The sequence below is a fragment of the Mytilus edulis genome, chromosome 6, assembly GCF_963676685.1.
Source record: "Mytilus edulis chromosome 6, xbMytEdul2.2, whole genome shotgun sequence".
Taxonomy (NCBI): Eukaryota; Metazoa; Mollusca; class Bivalvia; order Mytilida; family Mytilidae; genus Mytilus; species Mytilus edulis.
Genome location: NC_092349.1, coordinates 52,411,361 through 52,434,275, shown reverse-complemented (window position 1 = coordinate 52,434,275; position 22,915 = coordinate 52,411,361). Strand labels below are relative to the sequence as shown.

Below are 22,915 nucleotides of genomic sequence, written 5' to 3'. Positions count from 1 at the left end.
GGAAATAACATGACGGGTGCCGTATACGGTGCAGGAAATGCTTACCCTTCCGGAGCACCTGAGTTCACTCAGTGGAGTTTGTGTTGTTTCCTACTTATTATTTGTAACTGTTGGTGTACATGTCTATTGGTTTTATGAGTCTTTGGTTAGTCCTTGGTTTTGATTGTTATTGTCTTATACACAATACCTTATGGATGTATGATATAAGCTTATTATTACACTTGCATATATGAAAAACACATGACAAGAAGGTTTCATATGAAATAAAATTTAAAAAATAAAATCCTCCCACCCGCCCCATTTTTTTCAAAAATTTGGATGAAAATCTACTAATAAATTTTAGTTGGCCTAACAGAAGCCTGTGTCAAAAACAGGGTCGGTTGATACCATTTTTTTTTTTTAAGATCCAATAAAAAAATTAGGGTCAGGGCTAAAAAACAGGGTCGGTCAGGTTTTTTTCTCAGCCTTATATGTACATTTATATAGATGAGCAAAATTAAAATGTCTATATAAACATAATAAATTTTCCAATCCAAAAATCCAAGCCTTATGACAAATAAATGATAATTGTCTGAAAGCTTTTAATCAAAGAGCTGATAGCTCTGAGGTGGAAGAAGGTGAATAAAAGATAACCTGAATTACCACAAAAGCAGCCCCACTTACCAAGGCTGCTTTGATCCATTATCGTTATGATGTATTTTTTTTCTTCAAACAAGAAAAGGTCATAAGTACATGGATTTGCCATCCGTACAATCATTTTCTATGTTCAGTGGACTGTGAAAATTAGGTAAAATCTTTAAATTGGCAGTAAAATTAAGAAGATCATATCATAAGGAACACATGTGCACTAAGTTTCAAGTTGATTGGATTTCAACTTCATCAATCAAAGCGCGAAAGCGCTGTAAAGGCAGTTAATTACAGGTTGTGTGTATTTCTAGTCCAGTCATATCATTATCTTCCATAGAACAGAGGTGGTTTGTAGTGTTTAAGATTTAGAGTTCTCTTGTACCTAGTTCACCTATATCTATAGTCTACTGTTTACAGTATATTTTTTGTACCTCGCCATGAAATGCATTTTTAAGACACAAGAACTTTTCTTTTTTAATGTAAATCAAAACTATTTTTAATTATTGATTATATACACATATTCAATTACTCCTATCCTATGAAAAATAATTCATAAAGATTGACTAGTCTCCGTACTGTGTGTATTGCTAGAACATCAAGTAACATAATGGTAAATGTACATAGTAACATATCAACTCTTTTGAAGACAGAACTTTTTTTAACTTCTCCCTCCAAGCAAAATTATTTTTCAGTATAAACATGATAAAGTAATCTACAGGTATTAATGACCTATAGACTCTCAAGAGCCTGTGTCACTCACCTTGGACGGTCTATGTGCATATTAAACAATGGACACATATAAAATGACAAAATTGTGGTTTTGGTGATGGGAATGTGTATGTAGATCTTTCTTTACTGAACATTTTTGGTGCTACAATTATCTCTATCTATAATAAACATGGCCCAGTATTTACAATTGAAAACATTTTTTAACTAGAGGCTCTAAAGAGCCTGTGTCGCTCACCTTGGTCTATGTGCATATTAAACAAAGGACACAAATGGATTCATGACAAAATTGTATTTTGGTGATGGTGATGTGTTTGAAGTTCTTACTTTACTGAACGATTTTGCTTCTTACAATTATATCTATCATGAACTTTGCCCATTAGTAACAGAGAACTATATTTGGTAAAAATTTACATAAATTTACCAAATTAATGAAAATTGTTAAAAATTGACTATAAAGGGCAATAACTCCTTAAGGGGTCAATTGACCATTTAGGTCATGCTGACTTATTTGTAGATCTTACTTTGCTGAACATTATTGCTGTTTACAGTTTATCGCTATCTATAATAGTATTCAAGATAACCAAAAACGGCAAAATTTCTTTAAAAATTACCAATTGGAGGGCAGCAACCCAACAACCAGTTGTCCAATTCATCTGAAAAATTCAGGGCAGATAGATATTGACTTGATTAACAATTTAACTTCTTGTCAGATTTGCTCTAGATGCTTTGGTTTCATAGTTATAAGCAAAAAACTGCATTTTACCCCTATGTTCTATTTTTAGCCGTGGCGGCCATCTTGGTTGAATGGCCAGGTCATCGGACACATTTTTCAAACTAGATACCCCAAAGATGATTGTGGCCTAGTAGTTTCAGTGGAGATTTTGTAAAAGATAACTTAGATTTATGAAAAATGGTTAAAGATTGACTATAAAGGGCAATAACTCCTAAAGGGGTCAACTGACCATTTTGGTCATGTTGACTTATTTGTAGATCTTACTTTGCTGAACATTATTGCTGTTTACAATTTATCTCTATCTATAATAATATTCAAGATAATAACCAAAAACAGCAAAATTTCCTCAAAATTACCAATTCAGGGGCAGCAACCCAACAACCGATTGACCGATTCATCTGAAAATTTCAGGGCAGATAGTTCTTGACCTGATAAACATTTTTATCACATGTCAGATTTCCTCAAAATGCTTTGGTTTTTGAGTTATAAGCCAAAAACTGCATTTTACCCCTATGTTCTATTTTTAGCGGTGGTGGCCATCTTGGTTGGTTGACCAGGTCACGCCACACATTTTTTAAACTAGATACCCCAAAGATGATTGTGGCCAAGTTTGGATTAATTTGGCCAAGTAGTTTCAGAGGAGAAGATTTTTGTAAAAGATCACTTTAATTTACGAAAAATGGTTAAAAATTAACTATAAAGGGCAATAACTCCTAAACGGGTCAACTGACCATTTTGGTCATGTTGACTTATTTGTAGATCTTACTTTGCTGAACATTATTGCTGTTTACAGTTTATCTCTATCTATAATAATATTCAAGATAATAACCAAAAACAGCAAAATTTCCTCAAAATTACCAATTCAGGGGCAGCAACCCTACAACCGATTGACCGATTCATCTGAAAATTTTAGGGCAGATAGATCTTGACCTGATAAACATTTTTATCCCATGTCAGATTTCCTCAAAATGCTTTGGTTTTTGAGTTATAAGCCAAAAACTGCATTTTACCCCTTTGTTCTATTTTTAGCCGTGGCGGCCATCTTGGTTGGTTGACCAGGTCACGCCACACATTTTTTAAACTAGATACCCCAAAGATGATTGTGGCCAAGTTTGGATTAATTTGGCCAAGTAGTTTCAGAGGAGAAGATTTTTGTAAAAGATTACTTTAATTAACGAAAAATGGTTAAAAATTGACTATAAAGGGCAATAACTCCTAAACGGGTCAACTGACCATTTTGGTCATGTTGACTTATTTGTAGATCTTACTTTGCTGAACATTATTGCTGTTTACAGTTTATCGCTATCTATAATAGTATTCAAGATAACCAAAAACGGCAAAATTTCTTTAAAAATTACCAATTGGAGGGCAGCAACCCAACAACCAGTTGTCCAATTCATCTGAAAAATTCAGGGCAGATAGATATTGACTTGATTAACAATTTAACTTCTTGTCAGATTTGCTCTAGATGCTTTGGTTTCATAGTTATAAGCAAAAAACTGCATTTTACCCCTATGTTCTATTTTTAGCCGTGGCGGCCATCTTGGTTGAATGGCCAGGTCATCGGACACATTTTTCAAACTAGATACCCCAAAGATGATTGTGGCCTAGTAGTTTCAGTGGAGATTTTGTAAAAGATTACTTAGATTTATGAAAAATGGTTAAAGATTGACTATAAAGGGCAATAACTCCTAAAGGGGTCAACTGACCATTTTGGTCATGTTGACTTATTTGTAGATCTTACTTTGCTGAACATTATTGCTGTTTACAATTTATCTCTATCTATAATAATATTCAAGATAATAACCAAAAACAGCAAAATTTCCTCAAAATTACCAATTCAGGGGCAGCAACCCAACAACCGATTGACCGATTCATCTGAAAATTTCAGGGCAGATAGTTCTTGACCTGATAAACATTTTTATCACATGTCAGATTTCCTCAAAATGCTTTGGTTTTTGAGTTATAAGCCAAAAACTGCATTTTACCCCTATGTTCTATTTTTAGCGGTGGCGGCCATCTTGGTTGGTTGACCAGGTCACGCCACAAATTTTTTAAACTAGATACCCCAAAGATGATTGTGGCCAAGTTTGGATTAATTTGGCCAAGTAGTTTCAGAGGAGAAGATTTTTGTAAAAGATCACTTTAATTTACGAAAAATGGTTAAAAATTAACTATAAAGGGCAATAACTCCTAAACGGGTCAACTGACCATTTTGGTCATGTTGACTTATTTGTAGATCTTACTTTGCTGAACATTATTGCTGTTTACAGTTTATCTCTATCTATAATAATATTCAAGATAATAACCAAAAACAGCAAAATTTCCTCAAAATTACCAATTCAGGGGCAGCAACCCTACAACCGATTGACCGATTCATCTGAAAATTTTAGGGCAGATAGATCTTGACCTGATAAACATTTTTATCCCATGTCAGATTTCCTCAAAATGCTTTGGTTTTTGAGTTATAAGCCAAAAACTGCATTTTACCCCTTTGTTCTATTTTTAGCCGTGGCGGCCATCTTGGTTGGTTGACCAGGTCACGCCACACATTTTTTAAACTAGATACCCCAAAGATGATTGTGGCCAAGTTTGGATTAATTTGGCCAAGTAGTTTCAGAGAAGATTTTTGTAAAAGATTACTTTAATTAACGAAAAATGGTTAAAAATTGACTATAAAGGGCAATAACTCCTAAACGGGTCAACTGACCATTTTGGTCATGTTGACTTATTTGTAGATCTTACTTTGCTGAACATTATTGCTGTTTACAGTTTATCTCTAACTATAATAATATTCAAGATAATAACCAAAAACAGCAAAATTTCTTCAAAATTACCAATTCAGGGGCAGCAACCCAACAACCGATTGACCGATTCATCTGAAAATTTCAGGGCAGATAGATCTTGACCTGATAAACATTTTTACCCCATGTCAGATTTGCTCTAAATGCTTTGGTTTTTGAGTTATAAGCCAAAAACTGCATTTTACCCCTATGTTCTATTTTTAGCCGTGGCGGCCATCTTGGTTGGTTGACCGGGTCACGCCACACATTTTTTAAACTAGATACCCCAATGATGATTGTGGCCAAGTTTGGTTTGATTTGGCCCAGTAGTTTCAGAGGAGAAGATTTTTGTAAAAGTTAACGACGACGGACGACGACGGACGCCGACGGACGACGACGGACGACGACGGACGACGGACGCCAAGTGATGAGAAAAGCTCACTTGGCCCTTCGGGCCAGGTGAGCTAAAAATTAACAAAAAATACAAAAATTTATGAAAATTGTTAAAAATTTACTATAAAGGGCAATAACTCTTTAAGGGGTCAACTTACAATTTTGGTCATGTTGACTTACAATGTATTTATAGATCTTACTTTGCAGAACATTATTGCTGTTTACAGTTTATCTCTATCTATAATAATATTTAAGATAATAACCAAACTCTGCAAAATTTCCTTCAAATTACTAATTCGGGGGCAGCAATCCATCAACGGGTTGTCAGATTTGTCTGAAAATTCCTGGGCAGCTAGATCTTCACTGAAGAGACAATTTCACCCTTTGTCAGATTTGCTCTGAATGCTTTGGTTTCAGAGTTATAAGCCAAAATCTACATTTTACCCGTATGTTCTATTTTTAGCCATGGTGGCCATCTCGGTTGGTTGACCGGGTCAAACCACACATTTTTTACCGCAATGATGATTTTGGCTAAGTTTGGTTAAATTTGGCACAGTAGTTTCAAAGAAGATTTTTTGTAAAAGTTTATGGACAATGGAACCAAGTGACGAGTCAGGTCAGCTGAGCTAAAAAGGAGTTTTTAATCAAGGTAACAATGACATCTGGTGGCCATAATAGCTGTCTCATTAGCATTTTAACCACTTCCCATATTTGCTTTTAAGACAATAGAAGAAAATTATTCAATGCAAAAACAAAACTAACTTGTAAATATGAAATTCTCTTTACAGTATGAGTTTTTCTCATTGTTGGAGATTGTACAGTAGTACCTGTTATTGCTTATACCCATTTCTTATTCCCTTTAGTTTGATAAACTCACAGAATATATATCATATATTTACATTGTGCCACATCTCCATATTTTTATATGCATTACAATAACATGAACAATTGTAATTCAAATCCATATATCAAAGCAAAATGAATTTCACTACTTTCATTCATGCATCCTTTGGCAAAATACAAGTTCTAAAATGACACAATATATGTTTATTTATATAAAAATAAAATTTAGTTTTCGACTCTCAACAGGTATAAAAAATGCACAGCTGTGTCATGATTTGTGAAATCTGTGCTGAAAACATAGGCATTGATGGTGTTTGAGTAATTCCATCTGTGAAGCTCAACATTAGCTCGTCAGTTAGTGGTGGACAGTTATAAATTTTTCCTGCAGGATGAATGTCTGTTAAGGAAACCCAATTTCACAAATCAAAACTTTCCTCTAGATTTCTCCTACAATATTCATCCAGTTTAGTTCTTTTGGTTTAACGGGACACCGTCCTGATTTTTAATTTTGCAAACCATTCAGTCTCTTGCTTACAAATGGTGCAAGAAAATAGGATGGGAATGGCAGTAGACAAGTCTCTTTAAAGTGGGTTTGTGCCCTGAAAAAAGTTTTAAAACATTAGCTTTTTTGAAACTTGTGAAAGACGTGTGCAACACACATACCTAAATAACTATAACATAGGTGGAGAGCATCATTCATGTCAGTGTTTTGTTCCTGTTTACATTGTCATTTTTTAAGAAAGCCCGAGGCATAGCTCATGAATTCTTGTCATTACAACCTAAATTAACAAAATTACTGCTAAAATAATTATCAGTATAATATATCTCTTGTAGAAAACCCATACAATTGTAGTATTAACCAAAAAATGTCAAACAGATGATATTGAATCGTAATCCCAAAAATTATGACGTCTTGAATTCACCCCCCCCTCCTTTTTATTCTAAAACGATAATTGCGGTTGCAAACATACTTTGGTTTACTTGCATGGCGATTATATAAATAACAGTATATATTTCTTAAAGAAAATAAAGTTTTACCATGAATAGTTTCCTGAACGTAGTCGTTTTCAGTAAAATGTGCCTTGCAAACAACAGCTGATTGGTATGGGCTCTACGATTGCATCGCACGTGACAATCTACGTTTGAGCCATGGCGTTGATCCAACTTTTCCTTCTTATTAAGTCATTTAGAAATGCATGTCCTCCTCTTAAATGACACGCAGGTAAACACCAACAAGGACTAGGCATCGTTAATTGTGTGGTTGTTTTGCAGTGCAAAAACGGAAGTTAAGGACGGAACTGACTGTCTCACTAATAAGAGACAATAAAAATTTTTAGAGACAAACAGCGACAAGAAGATTAATTTAGTGACGAAGCGACAATAACTAACAAGGGACAAGCGAATCGTAATTCTCTCACGAGGCTATTCTCATTTGATGTGATAGGGCAAGGATTTGTATACTATACAAATCCTTGGATAGGGTGACGCTACACCTATCAAATATGTACCTATGAAAAAGAAGAATTTCACTGTTAGAAAGGAAATGATATTGCATGGTTTTGATTCAATATATTCTTTAAAAAGAAATTGGAAATTTTTTGTTTTGATGGCCAATTTTACGCGTGTGCATAAAACATATTTTATTTTTATATCTAATAAAAACTAGACAATCCCTTTCTTTGTAATAAAAACATATTTTTATTTACCAATGTACAGTAATATAAAAAATGTTTTATAACCGCCCCTATAACATGTATAACCAGATGCTCCGCAGGGCGTAGCTTTATACGACCGCAGAGGTTGAACCCTGAACGGTTAGGGCAAGTATGGACACAACATTCAAGCTGGATTCAGCTCTAAATTTGGATTGTGATTAAATAGTTGACACAGCATAGGTTTCTGACACAGAATGAATGTGTTCTAATGAACTTAAAATTTTTGTTTCTCTTAGAGCAATTCACTATGCTGTTGAATATTAATCCTCTCAAAAAAATGTTTGAAGAAATTTTCTTTTTTATTTATGAAATTTCAAATGAGAAAAATTGAACCCAATTTTTTTAATCACATCCCCCTTTCCCTTATTCCAAAACTAATCTCAATTAAAATTTCTAATGGAGTTTGCAACAATAACTACTCATTTAAATACATCATAAAATATTAAGATGTAAAAAAACTGCTTGTTATCACTGAATGGTAAAGATTATTTTAATTTATCAGTTGGTAGTAAAAAGTAAATATACATTGCATATTGTATATAACAAAGATTTAAGTTGATTCTGGACAAAGAAAGATAACTCCAATTAAAAAAAAATCTTGCTATTGCACAATATTTTGCAATTAGATATTTCTTGCTTACTATTCTGGACAAAGAAAGATAACTCTAATTAAAAAAAAAATTGATATTTCACAATATTGTGCAATTAGATATTTCTTGCCATTGCGCAATACCGTGCAATTGAAAAGACTTGCTATTGCACAATACTTAATATAATAATTTTAGATCCTGATTTGGACCAACTTGAAAACTGGGCCCATAATAAAAATCTAAGTACATTTTTGGATTCAGCATATCAAAGAACTTCAAGATTTCAATTTTTGTTAAAATCAGACTAAGTTTAATTTTGGACCCTTTGGACTTTAGTGTAGACCAATTTGAAAACAGGACCAAAAATGAAGAATCTACATACACAGTTAGATTTGGTATATCAAAGAACCCCATTTATTCAATTTTTGATGAAATCAAACAAAGTTTAATTTTGGACCCCGATTTGGACCAACTTGAAAACTAAGCCAATAATCAAGAATCTAAGTACATTTTTAGATTCAGCATATCAAAGAACCTAACTGATTCATTTTTTGTCAAAATCAAACTAAGTTTAATTTTGGACCCTTTGGACCTAAATGTAGACCAATTTTAAAACGGGACCAAAAGTTAAGAATCTACATACACAGTCATGACAGTTAGATTCAGCATATCAAAGAACCCCAATTATTCAATTTTGATGAAATCAAACAAAAGTTTAATTTTGGACCCTTTGGGCCCCTTATTATGTTGGGACCAAAACTCCCAAAATCAAACCCAACCTTTCTTTTATGGTCATAAACCTTGTGTTTAAATTTCATAGATTTCTATTTACTTATACTAACGTTATGGTGCGAAAACCAAGAAAAATGCTTATTTGGGTCCCTTTTTGGCCCCTAATTCCTAAACTGTTGGGACCTAAACTCCCAAAATCAATACCAACCTTCCTTTTGTAGTCATTAACATTGTGTTTAAATTTCATTGATTTCTATTTACTTAAACTAATGTTATTGTGCGAAAACCAAGAATAATGCTTATTTGGGCCCTTTTTTGGCCCCTAATTCCTAAACTGTTGAGACCAAAACTCCCAAAATCAATCCCAACCGTTCTTTTGTGGTCATAAACCTTGTGTCAAAATTTCATAGATTTCTATTAACTTAAACTAAAGTTATAGTGCGAAAACCAAGAAAATGCTAATTTGGGCCCTTTTTGGCCCCTAATTCCTAAAATGTTGGGACCAAAACTCCCAAAATCAATACCAACCTTCCTTTTGTGGTCATAAACCTTGTGTTAAAATTTCATAGATTTCCATTCACTTTTACTAAAGTTAGAGTGCGAAAACTAAAAGTATTCGGACGCTGGACGACGACGACGCCGACGATGACGACGCCGCCAACGTGATAGCAATATACGACGAAAATTTTTTCAAAATTTGCGGTCGTATAATAAAAAATAATGCATGTTTTTTTTTTTTAATATCTATTGGGAATAAGTTGTTGCAATGACATTTTTTTTTATTTATGTATAGTCGCTATATAGTCTTCTTGACGCTTCTTCTCACTAAACTAATTGTATTGTCGCTTCTTATCGCTATATTAATTTTATTGTCGCTTCTTATCACTTTTTGACGCTTCTTGTCTTTAATTAGTGGAACCCTATTCAGGAACGATAATTTCATACTTTACATAACTGAGACCGAAATAACTATAACGTCATACGGCTTCACGTACAAAAATACTTTAAATTGTATATTATGCAACATAATTCACGGTCAGTCGACTTTTAATTGTAATATCATGTTATATTAACGAGTGAAATGATTTCAAAATATCTTTAGATCGCAAATAGTACACGAAATTGAACGGACCTCTTTCCACACGGAATTCAAATAATGATAGTTTGTAATCAGATTGACTGCTTATAATGCAAAAGACACATTAATAAACAGATTTTTAAAACGAACAATACACACTGATCGTTTCTTTATTTCCCAATGTAAATGAAGGGAACAAAAACCATTTCATGCCACAAAAAGTAGAGGAGAAATTTAAACATTTCCGGATCTATTTCTTGCAAAATGACCCCCAGCAAAGATTTGCGTAAGGAAAGATGAACCTCATGACTTGAAAGTCAGGCCTTAAAGCACTGCCTTTAAAAACTACCTCCACCATAAACTCTATAAACAGAAGCAGGACGAACGGACAGACCAGAAAACATAATGCCCATAAATGGAGCATAAAAATAGTAAGGCTTGTTACATACCCGCCAACTTTTGAAAGTTCCCATAGGGGTTTTTAGTGCATGCACAACAACAATTTTGAGGTTACAATTTTAAGCGAAGTATTTTGCACGATCTGGATTGTCTAGAAAATGTGTCATATTTGTATGATGAACTTACATGCCTTTTTCTTAAGTCTGTTTGCATGATTCTAGTTATTAAATCGGTAGAAGAGATGAAGCTAGCAGATCAGTGTTTATTTTCTTGCGTAAGAATATTAGATGCTTGTTGAAATTTCCAATTTTGAATTATGCACACAAAGATGGACCTTAAGGTAGCACAATACAAAGATTTTATAACTCCAACTCCCAAGTTTTAAAATGCTGTAACTTTCTTAATAATGCTTGAAAATTTATAAAAGTGGTAGTTTTGGATAGCTAACAGATTACTCTTTCAAATAAATGCAATGTTAGTATTATGCAACAATTATGTAACCAATTATAATGTTAACTGTGTCTAAAATATTTTTCACCAAATTTCCACTTTCAAATGAAATTAGCTTCTGCATAGGTATCCCTAGAGGGTTGATTTTATTATATGTTGTTCCTATGGCCATTATCTACAAAAGGGTGTCTCAGATTTCAGATAGAATGTATAGAACAAATTTTACACCTAATTGAACATTATCTTCTTTTATGAGGTTAGGATGTTTACACTAATTAGAGATTTATGAGAGAATGGAACACCATAGAGACAATCTGAGACACCCTTTTGAAGCCCATGATGTGTTGATTAAGATTCCGTTAAAATTTTCTGTATAGTTAAAGAGATGATAGAGCTAAATTCATTCAAGTGAACTTACCCAGATTTTGCCACTAATTACATAATAATTGATTACATAATGATTGCATAATAAAAATATTGCATTCATTTAAAAGATTAATCTTTCATCTATCTATATATACCTCTTTTATTATTTTCAATGCATTCATAAGAAAGTTACAGCATTTCAAAGGTTAGTGATTGGAAGTAAAAAAATCTTTGTATTGTGCTACCTTAAACAGGTTGGGAACAACACTTCAAATGAGGGTTAACCTTATTGGAAGAACATTACAACCCACTGTAAAAAATGAGCACATTTTTATTCATATTATTTGATGAAACTTTCCCCCAAGAACTATGCATCTATTAAGGACTTAATGGTCAAAATATGTCAAAAGAATTTTCTGTTGTTTCTAAACTTATGTCTACTTTATTAACTTCACCCCTCATTTAGAAAAGTTGTTCCAGATATAAGAATTTTCCCATTTTTTGAGTTTAATAAAAATCTTAAAAATGTTTTTTCTTTTTTTTAACAGTAAAATGACCCCTTGTTTTAGGAACAGTCCCTTATTTAAGGGACACCACTCATAATTGGGGGTGGGGGGGTCCCAACCTGAATACAAAAATAAAATTAGCATGTTTATGGTAGTACAGTAGACTACGGACAATCGGATACCCAAAATTTCAGCTAAAAATATCCGATTACCCGATATATTCAATTAGACGATGAATGTATATATTCAATGAATATTCTACACTAATAAGGCCAAAAAAAAAAATAGGTGTGTTTCCGGTCGCCCGACCGACCCTAATTTTTTGGCGCCGACCCTAACTTTTTTTTCCCGGAAAAAAAAATTAAAAAAAGAATCCGGATTTTTTTCGTTTTTTTCCGGAAACGGTTTTTGTTTAGTATAGCCTTTGAATGGCATCTTTTAAACGTTTGATTTCAAATAAAATTTTAATACAGTAAGCATTTGTGTGATACAGATTGAAGTCAAACAACGGCATGGCTTCTGCTATGGCCATCAGTCAAAGTGTGTTATCAATAACAATCGATGAGTGTCCACACAGGAACGAGAAAAAAAGTATAATAGCCCCATTTTCTAATTCTACCACCTTTATTGATATATTCAATCAGTATCATGACTTTGGATTAAAGAACAATGAATTTACTGTGACTGGAAAAAACCATGAAATATCTCCCACATTGACAGTTGGGGAAGTTGTGCAGCTTTTTAATGTGAGGGACTTTAAATTCAAGTGTGTTGTTCCAGAATCTGACACTTTTGAACTTTTATCAAATAGTGTCAATTGAAATCTATAACTTTAGTCCAATATCTTTCAGGGTAGAATTCATGACATCATACTCTATAAATGTTGTCTGTCCCAGAATTCTACCTTCATCATTATCTACCCCCCACCCGGCCTTTCATCTGTTTCATGTACAAGGTATATTTTAAAAATACACAAAAAAACAACCGAAGCAGGCCAGTAAAAAAAAAAAAAAAAAAAAAAAAAAAAAATACCTACCTACCGACCCTAATTTTTTGGGGCATGCAACAGGAAACACACCTATTTTTTTTTTAGCCTAAGTAGATCTATTGCTTAATATGTGAAAGGGCTGGAGGATTGATGGAGTGATTTTTATCAGTTACATCACCACGATGTTTGCGAGAAAAATTATCAGCTGATTATGTAGCTAATGATTAAATTTGTTTCCACTTGCAGTTTTTAAATCCTATATTTATTAAAATCAATCAAATGTCCTGAAATATTTATGTAAATAATAATCTTCCATCCATAGTTTGTCTTTACTTGTTTAGTAAACAAATTATTTACATTTTCACACAGGTAAACTAATTTGGCTATAAATAGATCACAGCATGTCTGAGTAGAATCTCTTATCTAAAATCATAATTGTTATAATTTTATTTCTTTAAATAATCAAATTTAAATTTATGAAAATAATCATGATTGATAAAATAGTATTGCTTAAAGTTTACGCTTTCAGAGACTATTTATGTTTAGGTCATGGTTCTACAGGCTTCTTCACATATTTGTAAACAAACCAATATGGCCGCCACACGTGATTACCTTTGCAATGAATTATTAAACGTGTTGTTTTATATTTTTGCACATGTGAAAAAAATATTTCTGACAAAAGTCAGATTCCTCTTGTCAAAAGGGATTTATATTTATATTGCAATAAATTATTCAGAAGGAGGTACATTCAGTTTCAATTATGTTTCTTATTCTATGAGCATTTAGAATTTAATCAAATTCTCCCAACAGTAACGTACTGCTCTTGTCAACTGAGTCTTGAATAATTTTATAAATAGATTCAAATCATTTGAAGTAGAAAGGCATCTAATTCACATGACAAGGAAGACCAGGAAAACAATGAATAAAGACACCAATTTAATAAGAAATAGATCCTTTTTATTTATTAAAAACAAAATCTTCTTGTCTGCAAGATTGCAAATTCGTAACTTCAAGGGCGAACTTGTAAACAGGGCGAGTTGTCCCGATACCAAATCCACGCATGCGTACTACAAATATCTACAGTAAAAACACCCGGTTACAAGTAAACAAATAATGTTTATGGATTTCATGTGGATGAGATGAAATCTATTAATTAACATAAATAAAAAGGTCATATTTACGATAGTGATTGTTTTTCAATCCTAATTTACAAATTAAATGATTCAGATGCTTAATCATGTGTAAAAATCGGTGTCAGGAATCTTAAGTTGTTATGAAATTGTAATACACAGAAACGAATGCGGCATACGGAGGCTCAATGAGTTTAAAGTCGGTCCCATAGGTCTTCAGAAGACTTGACGTCTTCTTCCACCAAAAATGTTAACAAATGATTATTTCTTTAAGTTTTAACATGAATTTTTAGACTTTTCATCATGTTCATTGCAGGCATGTATCAGTATCTAATTCAATTTATACTTACTCGTAAATCTTTAAATATTAATTCTAAATCTCCCTGCACTAATCCATTTGGTAGATTACCAACATATGCTGTGAAAGGGGGTTCAGTGGGTAGAGGCTTCTGTCCACCACCACCCCCACCACCTCTACCCCCTCCCCCGCCACCTCGATATCCTCTGTTTTGACCACCTCCTCCACTATTGTAGTTGTCGTAATTATCACTTCTACAAAAGAAAACATACGTTTTGAGTGTTAAATAATTTGGACATGTTTTTATTTTTTACTGTTTACTGTTTTACTGTAGACATTTGTTTCACACCTTTAACATTCAGGCTTAAATTAAAATATTGTTTGTTTGCCCTTTACCGACCGACCCTATCAATTCCTTCCGCCTGAAAATCTTTTATTTGTATTTACCAGCAAGATTTTATTTTATTTTTGTTTTTTCGATCCTACCAAAAATCTTATATTTGTATTTCCCGCTCAAAACTTTTTTACCGGAATCCTTGGGTTTTATCTTTACGTATAAGGTCCAGTCTGTTTGGTATCACCTGAGAAATACCCGATGACTTGAGCGCTTTGTTAGCTGCCATGAAGTTGACTGGAAAAGAACCTGCCTGGAAGTTCTCGGCAAGTTCTGACCAGGTGTCAGTACAACTGATGTGGACCAAGGCTAAGGAACCAGAGGCATCCTCTAGTAAATCCAAGCCGGCCCTGAAGAGCAAGCCACCCTCCACCAGGAGAAGAGACGCAAAGCGCTTTGACCAGTGGAAGGCAACAAAAACAGCCGTGATACCTGCTGAGCAAGTCCAACAAACTACCAACACACAAACAGAGGCAAGAGACAGCGTAGTTGGACACGTACTAACACCAACTAAGTACAAAGGGGAACCAGTTGGGGTTGAAGTCAATAGGGATATTGTCACCAGTCCCTACAACCCCAACAAGGCCTGCCACCGCCTTGTGTATTACACCTCCACCAATGACAGAGGCAAGCGCACTAGGATCGACTATGAAGATGGGTTTGACATCGACCACCCAGTCTACAACGAACAATCCAAAGAGGCAATACAATCAGCCATAAAAGCATCACGTCCTAATACTCCGTACCAGCAAGACCAACGCAATCGGAGTAAAATGAAGGCAAAAAGACCGACAGACTCCAGTCTATAGAATAGGTAGATACAGTCCGCGATATCCAGACAGGATAGTCGGACTCTAAACACCCACACATCATCATCATCACCTGAGCGTTTGACATGAACACTTGCATTTGAAGTTTCAAAGCATTTGTTTGAAATCGATGTTGAACGCTTTCTGAAATCATGATATGAAGTATGTTACTCTGTACCTTTAAACTTAAAGAACAGGGTTCATTTACAAAAAAGTTCGTTTGATACAAAAGTATTAACGTGTGTACAAACTAATTTGTAAACGGACGTTGTATTCTATGTAGGGATGGCCTTTTGTAATCCGCATATCAGAATGATTATGTTAACGATGCCGCTAAATTATTTATATCTGACATGAACCAAAAGTGACAAAACCCTGTAAAGTGGAGAATATCTGGCAGTAAAATCGCCAAGTTTTCCATACAGATCATTTATAAATGTGATGCAAAATACGTGACAATTGAGTTTTAAGTCTTATAGCATTTTTATTGGAAAAAAAGGCACATACGAAATTTGTAACATTCTAGGGACTTTTTCTACTAGTAATATATGTCTGCCCGGACATTATCTTACCAATACAAAGTTATCTCTTATATATTTTTTTTTCAAAACTAATAGTCCCAGCGGAAAACTTATTTGCAAAAACAAAACGGACAAAAAATGACATGCAGATTTTGTATCTATAAAATAAAATATTTTACCTACTGCCTACCCATGACAAATAATATACCGAGCCAAGTTATTTTTTGGGGGAAAAAAATAAAATATTTTACCTACCTACCTACCCTGTTTCAAAACATAGGGTCGGAAAAGGGCAAACAAACAATATTTTAATTTAGGCCTCAGTGGAAAATGTTTGGTGCACATTTAGGACAGATACAAATGAACTAACAATGTGTATGGGCGCTACAAAAGCCACTGCCCTTAGGTCAATGTTTTAATGATTTTCACTAGTTTACATCCTTATTCATAATATATAAGTAACAATATATATATACCCTGGTTCTTACAAGTTACCATACATGTACAATTCAATATTTAAATATCCCTTACTTGGTTAGACAAATACTGAAATAGTCTTCCATCAGGGGGTGGGCTTAAGTTTCTTGTGTTGCTCATTGGCAACCCATACACGTTGGTCAAACGTTAGTTTTAAGTTTCTTTTTAACGTTACTTAGAACGTTGCTTTTATGTTGCTTGGAGTCTACAAAATGACGTTCGTAAATACTTAATTATAACACAAAGTTTTACGTTAAAATAACGTTTTAATGTTTTAATAACGTTATTTTGTTTGCTGGGTAATTGCTCTTTGAAAATATCCAATATGGGAGCTTTCATGGATGGAATCCCCAGCAAATAGTGACAGTTGGCAGGTATGTTAAAAAGTTACAAATTAATCATGATAATAGACCACTTAAGAGTTTAACCGTCACCGGAAAAAACTCATCAATTACATTGTATGCACACCTTTATGACGTCATTCACAAGATCAATGGGATCGCCTGTATCCCTGCACTATTAACATTCATCAAGGGTCTTACTGATTGTCATTGTGCAGGATAAATTTAGGTACATTATTACTTAATCTACATGGGTAATCCGTAAAGAGTCGGTTGACTCATCACACGAATGTATTAAAATTAAATTGTGTCATCCAAAATGTGCTCTTTTAAAATCATATGTACAGGTGACAGTGCAGATAAAAACATGAGTGTGCTGATTTACTGATATCTGTGTGCTATGAGGTTGGTTTTGAATGCCTCATAGTCATCAATGTCCAATAAGCTAGGCGGTAGTTCATTCCAGTTTGTGATGGTTCTTACGAAGAAGCTATGTTTTCTTTGTTCAGAACTTGATCCTAATCTGACAAATCGTCGTTGATGGAACTGACGTGTCATTCTTGCTGGTGTCATCAAGTATTCTGAAATCGGAATAGCAATAAGTTGGTGGATTACTTTGTGAAACAGGAGTAAACGTGATGTTTTTCGTCTCTCCTGTAATTGTGGTAGGTTTAGGTCCTCTAATAAAGATGTTACTATGCCCAGGTCACGAGAATACTCATGCCTGATGAATCTGGCTGCACTCCTTTGGACCATTTCTAGCTGTTGTATGTGTTTTTGGAGATGCGGGTCCCAGACACTGCTAGCATATTCTAGTGTTGGTCGTACAAGTGTTATGTATGCCTGACGTTTTATATTCATTGGGCATTTACTAAGATTCCGCCGTATAAAGCCTAAAGTTTTATTTGCCTTTGTAGTGATATTTCCGATCAGGTCATTCCATGATAAAGTGCTAGATAGCTCCACTCCTAGGTACGGATTGTGGTTGACTGTTCCAAGGATGTGTCCCTCCATTTCATATGGGTAGATTATTGGTTGTCGTCCTGTTGTTATATGTAGTACAAAATATTTCGTTGGATTAAATCACAATTCCCTAATGACAGTAGTGCTGATTGTTAATTATGTGAATTCAATTTGCAGAATAATTCGTACAATATGATTGCTCACGATCAACATGAGAACGGAAGTGACGATGCCCCTCAACGCAGATTTGATGTTCACTGAAACCAGAGTTTTTGAGGGAAATACAGCAAACTCAAAGTTGTATATAATTTGGAAGATCATGAATATGAACATGAATAGAAAAAGAATGCACTGCAAAGTCAGTTGCCATTGCCACGGTCAATTCTTCTTCTTCTTTAGTTACAGAAAACCATCAACATTTTGATGATTACATTGAAAAAACATTCGTCAGATCTACACATCATAATGAATAGATGGAGGACACGAAAATTTATAAGTATAAAAAAAATCTAAAACATCGGATTTTTTTTATTGTATGTTTGCACGTGTGGTGATTTTGATAGTAGTTTGAGTCAGCATGGCGGCTGTTTTTCGCTTAAATGGGTTATAATTGAGTATAGCATGACAAAAGACAAGTGACTGAACACGTATACATCGAATTTCAAGCAAAATGAGTGATAAACAACTGCAATCGAACCTGAATCTATCTCCAGATTGATAATTATTGTCTTCACCGTAATCGGCCATATTGGTTTAGAAAACCGGATGTTCCGGTCAATAAGAATAGATTTGCGATGCGATCACATCATACAACATCAACGTCGTCTGCTGTTCCATCAACAACTAAAAATTTCACACGCGGTTTAAGGGGCGGGACAGGGGACCGGGACCCCATATAAGTGAAAAATTTGGTTGATGATTTAGAGAATCACTGAAAGCAAGACTGTAGCGCGCCTCCTATTAGCTCTTTAAATGACAGAATATTAAAAATAAAAATGTATTTTTTTTCGTTACTAGTTTGTGTGCGTATCACATTTCAGAGGATTTGAATTTTCAATTGCCTCGTCACAAAGGCAACAGGGCTGCCAAGTCTAACGCATTTCGCGCGAGACTCACGCATGTTCATGCATGTTTGTGGCATTTTCTTTTGATCTATTCGTTTTTTTCTCTTTGATCTTTTTGGCCAAATCTCACGCATTTGCTTCATGAAAAGTTGGCAGTACTGCAAAGTGGTGTCGGGTTTTACCCCCAATCCGTCATTTCGTCATTCTATCGGTCATCTGTTGTTCCGGCGTCATCCGTATTGGTCAACCAAATCTGATCGGATTTCAAAGATTTGTATACTACAGAGGGCCCTCATGGGGTTTTTGATTATGTGATTACTTGTCCGTTTTTTTTTTAATGATTATTTGATTATTAAGCCAAATATTTCATGATTATTTGATTACCTAGGACTGTATTTTTAGTTTATGATTATTTGATTACTAAAGATAAGCAAATATTTAATGATTATGTGATTATAATATTGGCAAAAAAATGGTGATTATGTGATTACTAGGACCCCCCACGAGGGGCCTCACTACAAATCCTTGATGATTTTAACCATAAAAAAGTGATATACCACATTAATACAGATATCAGTATTAAAATGATCTTCCCCGGGAAAAAAAACATTAACTAAACTCTGCATGGTACCTGTTTAATCCATTAATTAAAACAACTAGAAACAATAGTAGTCCCTTAACAAACAAGAAAGCAGTTTTTTTTTTTTATAAAATATAAACAGTTTGACTTTTCACATAATGTTATATTAATATATTAATATTTATTTCAGCGTTAATCAATCTTTTTCAGTAACTGGTGACGATTTAAGTTAAGGTGGTATCCTGAAATTTCATTTTCTCACTTTAAATACTTTGACAGCAGTATATATACTGAGACGCTAAAATATTTAAATTAAATATATAATCATTCCATTTCCAAAATTTCTACTACTAAAACAGCTGTGCCTTTCTTGGTCGCGGGATTCGGACGGTACATCACAAAGTTACTGTCCCTCATATGGATAAAAGATCACACCTTCAACGACTATTAATTAGGCAGCAACCATTAGATTTTCGGGGGGGGGGGGGGGGGGGGCTATGGGTTTTTTTTTTTTCTGGACAAAAACTGCGGCGAAAAACAATCTATTTTTTTCACGACAAGTCGAAAACAATTTTTTTTCTTTCAATTTTAGCATTACATATAGTGGCAGCTGAGGGTGAAACAAACAATTTTTTTTTCTCAGAATTAAAAACAAATTATTTTTTTCTCCAAAAACTGGAGACAAACTTTTTTTCTCCAAAAAAAACATAGCCCCCCCCCCCCCCCCCCCCCCCAGAAAATCAAATGGTTGCTGCCTTAAGGTTTATGTACCCTTCTGTAGCCATTTTTGTACGAATTTTTCAAACCTCAATTGTATCAAAACTAAAGATATAATAAATAAAAGAGATAGGCCATTTAGTACATGTTCCAAGGGGAAACTTGATGCAAAGCATTATTTTTTACTGTTTCATTGCATCTGATAGAAAAAGAGGACTTTGTGGCAAATTAATCAAGATTTTTATAGAAAATCCACTCCTGTTACCGCTGGGTTTTTTCACCTGTGGACACGTTTGAAAGACCAAACATTTATTTCTTGTAATTAATGCAATGTGAAGAACATCATATTTTGAATGTTTGACTCCATATGTTTAGGTGAATAGCAGCCAGTTTGGAAAATCTGAACTCCCCAAAGATCAGAATTTGATGAACAATATTTTTGTTGTTCTCTCCTGTTAGCATGGTTACAGCCTTTTTGTGTACCTTCTGAGAATATTCAGTTCATTGTCAGCACTTTTAAAAACAGTACATGTAATTTTATAGTATCTTATCAAATTGATATGTAAATGGAAGTAAACTTCTACACAATTCGAGTAAATGAACAAAAGGTACTGTGTAATTCCTGTCTCAGGCTGTTACGTTCTGTCATGTTACCATGGTTACCTGATAAAAAGTAACATCATAACGGCCATAATCAGTAACAAGAAGGATGTTCAAGACAATTTCACTGATGAATCAAAAAGTTAATCTACTATATGCCAACCATTTCATTTAATATAAGTTATCATCACCATATTAAATAAATTTCAAAATAACATATGTAGTATATTGAACATGTTGAATGAAAAAATAGGTTATTTGCTTTTGATAACAGCAGAGAACATCGTGCAATTCTAGTATAGTAGATAGTAACAGAAAGGAAATTATTTTAGAGTTTTTCATTACCGAGGCAGATTTTTCATCTTGCAAATACAGTTTCAAAGGAACGTGTCTACTGTTCCAAGGTTTAACGATCAGATTATTTATACAATATTGAAAACATAACATTTATGAAGCCACGGTTAATTTTTATTGAATACATCGTATAATATCATTCCAATTTTCTCCCGTAATTTTCAAACACTACATATGTCGCGAATTTTCACAATATTTTTTATTTTACTTTATTAAACATAAACATAAACAACCAAAAAACAGATGACACTCAACGACTTCACAGGTAAACGGGAAAGCGGCAGGCGTCCTAATAAACGCCTATTGAACATTGAATATTGATGTGTACTATATATGACTTTGCCCCCATTTCATTCAAATCTCGCATATTCTCGCATGGATTTTATGATTAAACGCTTGACCCACTCAGAATTTTAGGTCGCGAACAAGCTTTCCCTGAACTACTCTGACCAATCTGAAATGATGTATTTTTCTTAAATTAGAAAATAAAGCATTTGTTTGTGAAAAAAATCCTTTTCTGTTACCAACTCTGTCCTGTTACCGTTGTCCCGTTACTCAAGATTCTTTCATGTTACCGAGATATCTGACTATATTTTAGTATATTTCTAAATTCCTTTTGTATTGCAAATGCTAAAATCAATAATTGGCATTTGGTAAACTATTGCGGGATATACTAGTAAACCACAAATAGTGTCTTAAACTTATCCCTTATTCCCATTATAAAGTTTTTAAAATTGATTTACTTTGGTAACAGGAAAGAACAATTATATACTAGTCCAGTGATAATGAACGCCATACTAATTTCCAAATTGTACACAAGAAACTAAAATTAAAATAATACAAGACTAACAAAGGCCAGAGGCTCCTGACTTGGGACAGGCGCAAAAATGCGGCGGGGTTAAACATGTTTGTGAGATCTGAACCCTCCCCCTATACCTCTAACCAATGTAGAAAAGTAAACGCATAACAATACGCACATTAAAATTCAGTTCAAGAGAAGTTTGGTACGTTGTACCTGTAGAAAACTTATTTCAAACGAGATAGCACATCCTCATTTTTACAGGAAAATTGTTAACCGTGCCCGAAAATTTAGAAATGATTCTTGTAAACTTATAGCTCCTTTAAATAAACTGACTCTAAAAGGTTACCAATTCAACACTGTAATAAGATCATTGAATATTGTTTTTATTGGTATAAATATTGATTTTGTTATCAGTAAATTAAAAGCAATCTAAATATTATTAGTATGTTATATACATATACACATTCATGGATCTACAATCTAGCTGTCGATACCTGTAACTAGCATTGCACAAGGTCATGTTTTTTCTCTATTTATGACGTCTTTACACTAAATCCATTGGATGTTGGATGTGTACGGATTGATAGTTAAGTCTTAGATGCATGATTTTTTTTTTATTAGTTGTTAGTGGCTTTGAACTAGCTGTCAGATAACTGCGACGCCGAGTACTCTCAGATCTGTTCATAGTGTCTTTTTGTTGTCGGGATGTACAAGTACCCGGCCACCTCCACTTGTATGTTTGTCCATCTGATGAGTTAATCCTTTTTCAACTGATTTTTATAGTTCGTTCTTATGTTGTACTGTTATATCACTGTCCCAGGTTAGGGGAGGGTTAGGATCTCGCTAACATGTTTAACCCCGCCACATTATTTATGTATATGCCTGTCCCAAGTCAGGAGCCTATAATTCAGTGGTTGTCGTTTGTTTATGTGT

General features: G+C 34.0%; 1 protein-coding gene across 1 annotated transcript in view; it reads right to left on the bottom strand.

The window, feature by feature from the left end:
* The window catches only part of LOC139527854 (eukaryotic translation initiation factor 4H-like), a 34,399-nt gene extending 15,714 nt beyond the window's left edge, over positions 1–18,685 (bottom strand). The window contains exons 1-2 of the mRNA XM_071323531.1: positions 18,563–18,685; positions 14,413–14,614 (exon numbers count right to left, since the gene is read on the bottom strand). Coding sequence (XP_071179632.1) covers positions 14,413–14,614; positions 18,563–18,612 — 252 coding nt within the window. The 5' untranslated portion in view covers positions 18,613–18,685. The remainder of the gene's footprint in view (positions 1–14,412; positions 14,615–18,562) is intronic.
* Between the last annotated feature and the right edge of the window lie 4,230 nt (positions 18,686–22,915).